Consider the following 12,785-nt stretch of genomic DNA (forward strand, 5'->3'; position numbering starts at 1 on the left):
CAGGCGGTCCGGGCACCTCCCCGGGACCCACGCCTGCAGCAGCGCCTCCAGCTGCTGCTCCTTCAGCCTTTTCAGTGCCGAGTGGCCCAGCGCCTTCAGTTCCGCCTCCGGGGAGGGCTGCCGCGGCCCAGGCGATCTTGGCCGCCTTGCCCATGCAGCAGCTCCCGGTGGTGCCGCCAGAGTGCATGCCCCGTGCCTCGCTCTTAGCACTGGTTTCCAGTCAGGAAAGGGGTCCAATTCAAATCTGCCTCCATCCACCACAAAGTATTCTACAACTAAGCCCCTACATTTGTAGCTGCAATTCACGGCGGCACGGGCGATCTTGGCCGCCTTACCCATGCAGCAGCTCCCGGTGCTGGTGCAGCCGGGGTGTGTGTCCCTGGCCTTACGCTTTCACTCTCACAATAGCTGCCGCCCCACACAGCACTCACGGGGTGTAGCGGCAGCTTTTGTTAAAGGAAAAGCGCGATGTAAAAATAAACACACGGCCCCCTTGCAAAAGCCGAATGAAAAAAGAGTGTTTAGCGAGTAATGAAAAGACACCATGTCATGCCGCGAGTAAAAGATCCAGTCCGGGTGGGCAGGGCCAAAAGGAGACTGGGCGGCAACAATGAGGGACTAAAAAGTCTCGCTGACAATGGAATGCCGGGGTTTAGAATGCACTAGGACTAAAGCCAATGGGGGAAAGGGGCGGAGCCTAAACTCCACTTCTGAAATTGTCTTGATTACAAGAGACCTCGCAGATCGGGCAGCGCATGCGTGCTGCAATGCTAAGCGAGACCTAAAAATGACTAGTAGGCCTTTGCAAAGGGTCTTCCATTGAGTGGAAACCCACGTGGCACCATTGGTAGTAACCTTTGATTCATTTTAGCTGGAAATTTTGTTTGGTTAAATCTGCAAATTATGCAGCATATGGTGGATTTTGTGGCAGGTGCAGCAAACCCATAATTTTGCAGAACATGCTACAGCTATATATTCTCATAATTCCGGTGGGTCTGATGTACATGTTTTCTTAAGAGTGCTTCCTTTGTGTACAGTAGTTACCTGTCAAGTGTTTGCCCTACTGTGTTTAGTTGGAGTTGCAAGATATGAATCCAGCTGTTCCAGTAGTACTGACCTTCCAAGACCCAAATTAAAGACTTTCCATTATTGTGCGTGCAGAGTTAACAGCATTACACTCAACAGAAAGTAGCCTGTACTTCAGTGCAAGTCTTGTTTTTCAAGATTGGGCTTCTAGGAGCAGACCATAACATTTGAACATTAATATTGGCTGTTGTATCGCTGAAAGAAAAAGATTTGTTTTGTGAGGTGAAAACCTATGCAATGCCATCTAATATGTACTCTTTGGTTTCTGTTGCAGGACTGTGGACTTCAGCTCAACGATGAAGAAGGTTGTCGTTGTTACCCACTAGAGAGCCACCTTCTCTGCCATGGTTGCCACATCAGGCGTCTCAGTATTCAAGTGCCACCTCATCCTCCTCCAGGCTACCCAATGCACGTTACGGAACTCTAAGAGACTGTTCAACGGACAAATTCAGGAGAAAAGCATTGAACGGCCCTGATCACCAGCCACGTCATCACTGAAATGCCTCATAGTCTTAACAGTAGTATTTACAAGAAGCATTTTTTAAGCTGTTGGGAATAGAACCGTATGTGCCACGGAGTGTGCTTAACGCGTGAACACTGGAAATGGGCAGATAATTTTACACCTTCATACAGTATGATTTACACACTTAACACACTTTTGTGTTACTAAACATCATGAGGCCTTACCAGAACTCTGCATTGCTGACTCTGCAGATTGGAATACCATTGGATGAACTTGAAAGAAGCTAGCTTTAGACATGAGGGTGGTGAACTTTTAGGTTAATGCTCTGAGCTGGCCATCCATGCTATAAAGGAGATTTCACAAGGGAAAGATTCTGTTCCAAGTTTCTAATACTGTACAGGAATTTGCCATGTAAAGTCTGCAAATTAATGCTTTGATCACATCCTTGTTTCTTTTTCGCGTACAACTTCCTTGCAAGAATTTAATTTTAGATTTGTTTTTCACTCTCACTTCAACGAAAGAGCCAGTTCGATTAGGTGCTTTTTAGTAGTTGGCAATGTGGATGAAGTTGCGAGTTCAGAATATTGCACCTTTGGAAATGTTTGCTAAAATAACAAGCTTTGGAATGTTTCCTAGCATTTATGTCCTTTCTCATTACTTTGGTTTACACTGGATTTTAGCAAATACTCGCCACACATTTCAAACCAAGCTCCTAGGGTATGGTCAGCAGAGGGGCATTGTCCCAAAACTGCAAAGTATGGTCTTACTGCACTTTAAATAATGTTAGAGGTACTTAGACTGAAAGTCTTTCTAAGTGTGTGTGTGTGTGTGTTAGTCAAACCATGAAGTAATGCAGAGGTGTATATGAAAATCTGTTGATTTCTGACAAGGCTATGCATCTAAAAGGCTGGTAGGCTAGGGGTAGAATACATCACATGACTATTCAACCTCAGCCATACATGTCTGTAAGAGGCTCCTGCCTTTTACGAAATATTAAGGTTCTGTGTACGTCTGTCTGACTCTTAGTCCTTGCTTGCAGATATGTTACCTCACTAGAGGACCTATTTTTCATCCTAAGTCTAACACCACTTTCGATGCTCCCTGGTGACTGTTTTAGACCTTTTTGACTCTGTGTATTTCTTAGCAAATATTTTTTGCTGAGAGGAATGTTCCTCCCTTATTCAACTCTCTCTCTATGAAGACATACCCCTGGAGCCGCTGAACATTTCTGCCTTTCACTTTGGTAAAAACACTGGAGTCCGGTTCCTATTCGAAAACATAGAATGAAAAGGCAGAGATTTTAAATACATCTAATTCCAGGCTCTCAATATGTCCTCAAAAAAATTCCTAACCCCTGAAATCTAGTCCAAATCACTTTCCACCTATTGTAGAATTTACCTTTCAAGCGCTTGGCATTGGGCTTAGGTGCATGCTGTACATTTTGTATAGGAATATTTATTTATTGCAGTTATTTTGCCAGAAGATGTTTTTTGCCACCTCCACACCCCCCCTCAAAATAATACTGGGTTGGGAAGCTGAGGCTAGGGAAGTCAGCAGAAGCCAGTACAAATGGGGCTTGATCTTTGACAGATCGTATTAAAGCAATCCTTATGATGTTGAAAATTGAAATAACAGCACCACGCTACTGCTACTGTTGGATGTGGACTACGAAAGGGTAGTTGTTTCATCAATTAAAATTTGACTAATTATAGTGTAAACATGTTGCACAGTCTTCATCGCAATCACAAAATACTGCTACCCCATAAATTTCACTGCGAACAAAGTGATAAAATGCTAAAATTAATCTCACCCACAGGTGCTCTCTTGGGCCGCTTTCCAGTCTATCAATTTTCACCAATTGTGGTGCTCTAGACTTATGTCAGCTGTATGCAATTCAATCTTTGGCCCTTCTCCAAAAGAAACAGTCCAGCAGATCTTCTCCAGCTGGGAGCACAAGCAACTCAGGCAGGTTTTTGTCCTCTTAAGCCTCATTAATGTCTCAGCCATTCAAATTATTCGTCCACAGCACCTCACTAGCCAACAGTATGTGTTTGGACTCAGCTGGCGATCTTGGTGATGCTTGATCCTGTGCATTTTGAGGCTGGCTGTCCAACTTTTGAACCGGGGCTTGCTGCTAGCTACACTTCCGATTCCTAACAGTGTTTTTAGAGCCCTGGAGAAGGTAGCAGATGGTCATGGGCGACCTCGAAGTCTTGTTTTGGATTGGCCCTCTCCTCCTGTCTTCTGTAGACTTCCCAGTAGAATGATGTTTCTATGTACCTTCCTTTGCTCACATGCCTTCATTTTTCTTATGATCACATGAAGTGGTGTATTATCTGATTTGATTGAAGAGGTTCAAAAGCACTTTGAGACAGTCTACCTAGATTTAAGCACTATTTTGAGCTCATTTACATATCATCTACCTATTAACAGTTCAGGATTTGCTCTTTTATGTCACATTGCTGGTGCGTTAACATCTGTTAGGTCTTAAGGTTCTTGGCTTTTTTTTTTTCTTTTAACTATGCAGCTCCTTTAGTTTTAATTATCTTAGCTTTTCTTTTTGACTGCCTGTAAGTAGTTTCAATACAAAACCGAATATTTCTTGGTTGGCACCTTAGTCCTCACTTATTTAAAGTAATTTAGATATTTTTAAAGCAGGAATTTTAGTATGTCATTTCTTTTAATTAAGATATATTTCATAGATAGTCACTCATAACAGAGCATTGCGCATGAGCAATACCCATTGGTCAGTGTTTGTGTTTGTGTATATATATATATATACATAGGTATTACATATAACTGCATTAGTGGGTACCTCTAATCCAAAGACCCTCTTTCGGCTGCCAAAATACATATCCGTTTTAAACAAACAACTAGACATGTCTATTTAGTTAACTAATATAACATAAATGAAGACATTCGCTGATATGCAGAAATGTTACTCATTTCAAACGTGAAGAGCTTCCCCTGCCTTTCATGGATTGGAACTGATCCCCACAGAGGTTTCCTTTTTATACAGTTGATAGCGCAACAAAGTGCATCGCATAACCGATCTGGCAGTAGTCAATTTAGTAATTGATTGGTCTTTTTCATCTCAAAGAAACTCACACCCAGCTGGTCAATGAGTGATAAACATAAATAAAATATTGTTTCGTTTGAAACAATTGGAAAACCTTAATTTGACTGAAGAATGAGTTGCTGGGAAAGATGGTCTATTGGCAGTCACATTGAATAGGATAGTTTTACGTTAAGCAGAAAGCCCCCCAGCACTTCTGACTGAAGTAATGTCTGTAGGGAAGACCAATTTCAGTGTTAGTGAATGTAATGACTTACAGTAATGCAGCTCAAAAGAACCCTGATCAGAAAAGTAAGCACCAAATTAAGGTGGGTCATAGGTTTGATGTAAGGCATACATAAGACAATATTCTCTGTATCTGTTGGGAAAGAAGCCTCAATCTGCACCGAAAGAATGGTCTCTGCTTCAGAGAGTGGAGGAATATAGAAATAACAGTTCCTACATTAAGATCAACCCTAGCCAGGGAAAGGCCAGTCTGCAAACCTTTGGCTTTAGAAAGTTTCACTTTCAATGACCGCACTTTTTTCAAGAATCTTTCATCGTCATGAATAAGCTGGATTAGTGGACGAATGTCTGGCTGCTAGAGCCACCTCTGTCATTTCAAAAGGTAGGGAATAAGCTCCTCGTGTCTCTTACCCTCACAGCTTGAAGCTGAGGTTTTTCAGAATCCAGTGAAATAGTGTCCCTTCCTGCTGAGATAGTGAGCGCCTCCCTCTCGATGGCTGTCATGGGCTTCCAATGAAGTGGTGTGGAAACCAAGTACACCACCACCAGTGTGGGGGAAATCAGGATGGCTTGCATTCAGGGATGGGGGATTTTCTTTATAAGTTTGGCAATTACGCAGATAGAAGGGAGAGCGTGGTGTAACTGAAATATCCTTCCTAAGCTGAACCCATGCCCTGAAGGTCACTCTTGAGGTGATTTCAGACAACAGAAGGATTTGCAAATCAAATTGATTATCAAAAAGATCCACTGAAAGATTGATCCCCTAGGATTTTTAAAAAAAAACTCCTTCAGAACCTGCTCATAAATTTTGCTTTCATGATTGGAAGATGTCAGCCTGCTGAGTATATCTGCCCATGCTTTCCAGGCTCTGGCGATTGGATGTAGACACAGAAATATCTTTGTCAAAAGCCACAGCTCAGTGGCTAAGCAGTAAGGATTCCTAAAGCCTGCTACTACCAACATGCTAATGTAGTGCACAGCTGCTGTTTTGTCAGGATAAAGGGGGTGAATGCCTCCATCATCAGGCAAACAACCTGAAATTCAAAGCTATTGATGAGGAGCTTGGGTTCTCTTCCATTCCTGTGGACACTGCAAAATGGTCTGGGAAAGTAAGTCTACTGAAGGTGTAAGAACAGTAGGCAGTTGTGTAGGTCCAAGTCTTACAGAAAAAGCACTAATTAGATGATCATACATTTTTGCCTCTTAAAAACGTGTGTAGAAATCACAAATCCAAAAGTGGAAAGGCCCTTACATGTCCACATCTCCCTGTACAAGAATGGTCTCTTCACTTTCACTGCTTACAATCTTGACACTTGTAGCAAGTGGTACTAAAGCAAACTACAAAACAACAAAGCATATTCACATCATCCTTCCATTAGTAATCACATCTCCAGTGACATCTCAACTGCCTTAAAAAAGCCCACGAATTAGCAACATCCTGTAGGGTTTTCCATGGGCTGGGAGCCATCACTGCACAACAGCTTACTTGTGGTCTCTCTTGAATGTGTTAATGATGTGTAGGTAGGCAAACAAAGTTGGAAGCTTTATATGCTAAAATGTACAATGAGCCATGAAGTCGGTCCATTGAAGCTTCACTTATCAGCTGCTAGGGCCTACGTGAATAGTAGCAATTTAACTCTCAACACACTTGCCTCCATATGTTTGCGTCGTCGTGAGAACAGTTTTCGGTGGTGTTGTAATTTTGTTTTTTCAAATCCATGACTTCTTTGAAATTACAGTTCCCGATTTAGAAGTAGCCTATATTACTAAACATTAGAATGTGCTTTTGAGTTAGTATGCCCCTGGTTGTCTCTGATTCACAGCCATAAATGTTTTTGAGAGGCAAGGTGAAAAATCTGTATCTTCTGTCTTTCAGCAATTAGATAACCTCAGATTTTCGTTTCAGTCAGGACAACTACTCTGTCTTCATTCATTTGATGATAACCTTTAATTGCACTCGCATATAGGCACCAACATGTCCAAGTATATGATCTGACCAACAGTAGAAATGTCAAAAAGAAATGCAAGGAAAGTAGACACATTCCAGAATGAATCATTGAGGTTTGATTGATGTTTGGGGTAGGTATTTGGTTGTCTCGAATATACTTAAAGCAGGCTGCATAAAGGTCAGAATACAACTGCCTGCATCTTGATGTGAGTGAATTGCCATAAACACATTTCCTTAATTCTGCTTACCCTATCCTGGCTTTTGGTGGCAAAAGAATTTATCTTCAAGGGGCATCCCTGGTGTATTCCACTTGGTGTGTCCCATATTTCTATTGCATGTTGGGATTAGCAGAGTAAAGAATTCTAATCCTAATATCCACTGTCTGCGAAAGGTTTGTGGGCCTTAGTCAATGCTGCATACATTTCGAATGTGTGACCAGACAGTGTATAATTGTTTAAGGACCATCTCTGTGTCGTAGGAACTTGAAAACGGTCCCATCTCTTTTCATTTGCCTTTTTAGGATTTTCATAAATCTGCCTCGAGAGCAAAGATGCCTCTTAAGAGGTAAAGTATGCGTTTAACAGAACGTAAAAAATACTTCAATTATACTCCTCCTTAAATGTAATACACATTGCAGTTATCAATGTATTAAGTCCAAATAAAGGATTAAACCTTATTGATCCAATCCAAATACCAAATCCTCCAAGTTTTGACAGGTTATTGAATGATAAAGTGGGGCAAGACCTAGGTTTGCAGAGTTCCTTCGACTTGTCAAGTGCGAATATCTTACTTACCATCAAGCTAAGAAGTCTGTGAGACTTGGAAAACGTATACACTTATACAGCGCACTGTCTAATCATTCTATTTTTGGTTAGTCTACTAATAGATATCAAATTGAGAAGCATTTGGATTAACAAATGAAAAAAGTTTATAATATAGTAATCCTCCTTTCCTCTTTCTTTGTAACGCTGTAGAAATAAAACAAGTCACTTTTTCAGAGGACAAGTCAATATTATTTCATCTTTTAGCAAGACCTCTCCAGTGCCATTCTGATGATCACAACGTTTATTTATTTTGAAATATTTTTTTTTGCATAATGCTGTAATTTAATTGTGCATTTCAGTTTTTGAAATGACATTCGCTCTGAGCTCTGTATTTGAAAGCTCTTGAAAAAAAAGTCACTAATGTAAGCAAATGTAAGTAAAGGTTTATTGCATATTTCAATTTTGCTGATCGTTACAGAGATCTGTTTCCCATTCAGATCATCCTGAAGGAAGTAGGTGCTACTAGTATACAAAGAACCATGCTGTTATAGTCACGGGGTTCAGTACTGCACTCTACTTTACAACAAGCACTGTGCTTTATAGACATCACACAATCGGTTTTGCATATTTGAATCCTTTTTCAATTCTCAGTACTCTTCAGAGTGCCTTGGGTAGAGAAGCTCTTGCATAGGACAAAAATAGCTTTGTAGTATTTTCCTTGATGTAATCCCACCGACCAACCTCTGCCTGGACAGTGTAAGTGATCATTTGTGAAAGGTCCATATACTAGAGTAGCAGTCTTTGGTACCACTTGTTAATATTTATCATTAGACCATGCCATTCTATTTATGCATCTCCTCTGTGATAGTTTTCTTTATTTTGCTTAGCCAGGCTAATTTGATTAAACAAGTGAGCATCCATTGTTCCATTAATGTTTCTGCAAACATGTTCCTTGGCACTGCAATCCTACCATTGCACCCATAGATGTCAATTGATCAAAATGCTAGGGCTAGTGAAAGTAACAATACAGACCCTGTGACTCTAAATGACATGTGTTGGCCCATTGATTTGCACTTCGTTCCTCAGCAAATTGTTACTTGCTGTCCTTTATAGAGGTCTCCGAGTGGAAACAGAGAAAATGAAAAGGTGCTTCTGGAGGCCTGTTTACTTTATGTTCCTGCCACTGTGTTCAAACCTATGAGATCATGGGCAGCAAGGACAATGACAGGGCTATTAAAAGGCAAGCCAGCTGTAGCAACTCCTAAGTCTGGCTACCAATAGTTGACATCCATGATTGTAGCTTGTATATTGTGGGAGCAGAAACATAGGGATGGTAAGTAAAGCAATAATCGAAATCTCAATATGTACATTGATCCATTTAACTTTACTGAGGACAAGATTTTTTAAAATCTTTTAGTGCATTTGGTTCTCTCTATCATAAACTTGACTTTTTTTCTGTTGTGAATGTTGCTAATAGACAGATGGAAGTGCAGACTGTTGGCAGGCCTTCAATCAAACAAATACATATCCTTCTGACACTACGTACAAATCCTTCTTAAATTGCCTCATATCTGTTATTTTAACATCTTTTCAAAATGGTGCCTTGTTATAGTATGCACAATGCTCTAATTTTTCAACATGAAACATAGAAAACTGTAGTGTTTTGCCTGTGCGATTTCCTGTTTGCTTTTTTTTCATATTATAATTCCCATGGAACCACTGGAATATAGAACACAATGATTGGTATTAAAAAAAAAAAAAGAGCTGTGTAAAGGACTTATGCCTATATGTTTGAAAAACAATCATTGACATTTGGATAGGGCACTGAAGAGATGTTGAACAAACCAAAGCTCTGAAAGAAAGATGTTCAGGCTGCTTTCTTAATTTCACTGTGTAGCTCTTTGTAACCAATGTCTTAACTCTAGTTTATAATTTGACTTAAATTAAGTTTTCCTTTAAGAAATATTTTCATTTTCTTTACAAGAATATAGTTTTCTTCCGAGAACTTTGGACCAATCTTGATTTTATTTTGAATGAAAGCGTACATGTTAATTTGTGTATCATGTAACAAGTTTACATGTGTAAATAAGTATCAACCTATTTTTGTATAAATCTTTGTAAAAACCCGGTTTGTGCTTTTGGGTTGTTAGGCTTTTAAATGCATCATGACATTTGATTTCTTTAATTGTTAGAGATGCGATTGGAAACTGTAGATTTATTTATCTAAATAATTGACTTGGCTGTCATAAGTTATTTAATGTTAAAGTCAGACGTGCCATTTATCCTTAGATGTTATAATAATCACATTTTTTTTAAATAAAAAAAAGTTTTCTAGTTATATTTGATGTCATCGTTTTTACTTCATTAACATTGAACAGTTGTCACAAAACAGTAGCAATGCCTTCTTGGAAAATAGTTTGTTGCTTTCAGTTATAAGTTATTTCAATTATAGCTTTACTATGCATCTCTTATCTAGTGTGGACACCCGAGTCTTTATGCCTTTTATCACAGTCCTGCATGCAGATCCTTAACCAAAGTGGTATATCTGAAAGAACTCCGTTTATTGACAATCTTGATATTTGCTCCGGGATATGAGAGCGGGCAGTGAGGCTTGACTTGAGATGCTGGAGGACAGAGAGGTATGTTCCTTCAGCCCGAAAGCAAGCAGGGTATGCTCGGGAGAAAAGCAGTGCAATTGACAACTTGGCTGACAGAAAACCCACTACATATGTTTTAGGAAGTATATGTAGCACAGTAGCTGGTTGTAGTTTGAGCAGGAGAGATACCAACAGAAGGAGCCTTGGTGTCTGTCTGTGCTGACCTGTTCTTTTAAGTGCAGTGCATAAACCCTGCAGTTTTTTGCCTAAAATGGCTGTTGCAACTACAGATTTTTTATTTGTCCTCCATTTTGATGAACAGCTTGCAAAAACAATGCATGCTTAAGCAGTAGTTTGAAGGGGAACCCCAGAACGGTGTTAGCTTGTGAGCGATCTCATTAGCTCAGTCAAGTGCACTCTACCTTCTCCTTTGAATAAGTCTTCAGTAAATAAGTAAAGAGGCTCTTAGTGTTCCAGGTGCCTAGTTCTTGGTCGAGGATGTCTTTGTACATGAGGTAGTATGTGCCATGTAAGAGTAGGGCATAGCAATGAGTTTCTCAGTATTTGGCTACACACCACACACAATCTAACATGGTTACCAGTTTCTGAATGGACCAGTGGTGGACGGCACGGATCGGGGGTGGGGGGGGGGGATGTAAAAAATAAATTAATAAAACTTACCTTATCACTGCAGCGTCTCGCCAGTCTCTCCTTCGCATCAAGACTCTTCCGGAACAGGAACCAGAAAGCACACAGGTTCCCCATACCAATCAAAATGCTACAATGCAGCATTTTGATTGGTCTGAGCGCTGTAGTTTAGCGCTGAGCCAGGGAATGGGGGCGTGGGCATGTTCTCCACGCAGGGTGTAATGCAGCCTGCATGGAGAACATGCAAAGTGCACATTACTGCTGGGCCGGCCAAGCATTCATGCGCACTTGGAGTGGACAAACCACTCCTCCCCTGCAAGCAGAGCAGCCCTCCCGCCCCGGCCGCAAAGCAGTAGAAACAAATAAAATGAGTATAACATTCAGTTATTATCATGTTATTTTACCTTTAGTTACCCTGCTTAAAAGCAGTGGGGCGACGCTCCTCTGCCTTAGCGGAGGAGCCGCCACTGGAATGGACTATGCTTTCAAGTGAACCTTATTTCCAGCATGTGTAGATCAAATGCTGTGCACACATGCCATATCGTGTTGTGCTTGAACATTACAAGTTGTTTTTCTTCGAAGAATAGGCTTCAAGGTGAGACATGTCTCATGATCTCCACTGTGAAACTCTGTTTACCAGGATTCAGACTGCTTAGATTGTTTTTTTCTGGCCTGGTGTTTGGATGTTTTTTTTATAGCTCTGTTGAAGGCCAAAAATCATTTTCAAGCTGGGTCACTGAAACATTGCCCTCATAAGACATCCATTATAAGACCTCAAAAGCTCTAAGCTGATGACGCGCATGTTTGGTGAAGTTCGTATGAGAATGACATATGGTGGTGGATACGGAGAGCACACCTTTTACAATCAGCCTGTCATGCAACAGTAAAGTTCCTTGGTCAGACCAGTATCTGTTCTGTAACCTTTGTCTTCCATGGGGACACAGAGTGCAAGTTTGGCATGGAATATCGAACCATTGGAAGTAATTAGGCACCAAAGGGATAATTGGTGAGCACATGATGCAGCACCTGAACTGTTCTGAGTTCAGTAGCACTGCAACACTGAGGGTGTTGATGGAGTCTTCTCTGGTAATGAAAGCAGAGCCCTACAAAGGTTTCCTCATACTACTGTGCCTCCAGAGATTAAGAAATGCCAGGGCCTTCCACAAGCACCCACGACTAAGGCATCATATTCTTTTTTTGGCTGTGGATGTTGAGGACTGATCAAAACAGCATAGACCTTGGTCAAGGATCTTCCCTCGTGCAAGTGACCTCATAAAGGGTCTCAAAATGGGGTAGGGGATCTGGCCTTCAAGGATCCACCTTGAAAACAGACTCAATCATCTGAGAATGGGCTAGTGAGAGCCTTACCCCGCCTTATCTGTCTCCTAAAAAGACAGGGTGGTTGGTTCCTCCAATAAACATTGTGATGCTTTGATACTGGGGTACTCTTGAAGCGGAGACAAGAACGACCAGTCTTAAATGTTGTAACCAAATGCTGTACAACCCCCAACAGTTGATTCAGAAGAGGGCAAACAAGATGATAACAGGCAAAAAACTATACACATAAATCCAATCATGAGTCCTGACCACCTACCAACTTTCAGGGCCCTCACAAGAAAAAGGAGGCTAAATTTGAGGTGACGATATCAGAGGAAATTACATTTCCAAGCCCAAAGAAGACAAGGACAAGGGCAGTTCCACCACAACCTTCACAACATCTCGCCACCTCACTGTGCATTCAGACTTCATTCAAGACGTAGACACAGATACAATACCTCTAGAGTAGGGTGTAGTCAACAGAACAGCAGGACAATGGCTGGTGTGACTATAAGGTAGACCCACAAAATTATACTTTTCAAGAGCACTACTCAATTGAAGCTTCACCAGCAGACTGCAAGATAGCGTATCATGCAGTAAATGTGAGAGTAAACGCCTCTTAATATGTAGAATGCATGCAGAAGAGAAAGATGTTGAACTC

At 41.0% G+C, this 12,785-nt stretch overlaps 1 protein-coding gene across 1 annotated transcript in view; it reads left to right on the forward strand.

Annotated features, from left to right (window-relative positions):
* Window positions 1-9,900, forward strand: part of WTIP (WT1 interacting protein) — a 333,161-nt gene extending 323,261 nt beyond the window's left edge. Inside the window, exon 8 of the mRNA XM_078670590.1 lies at window positions 1,361-9,900. Within this exon, the coding sequence (XP_078526716.1) occupies window positions 1,361-1,513 (153 nt within the window). The 3' untranslated portion in view covers window positions 1,514-9,900. The remainder of the gene's footprint in view (window positions 1-1,360) is intronic.
* The last annotated feature ends 2,885 nt before the right edge of the window (window positions 9,901-12,785 follow it).

This window comes from Lissotriton helveticus, chromosome 12 (genome assembly GCF_964261635.1).
Source record: "Lissotriton helveticus chromosome 12, aLisHel1.1, whole genome shotgun sequence".
NCBI classification, from domain to species: Eukaryota; Metazoa; Chordata; class Amphibia; order Caudata; family Salamandridae; genus Lissotriton; species Lissotriton helveticus.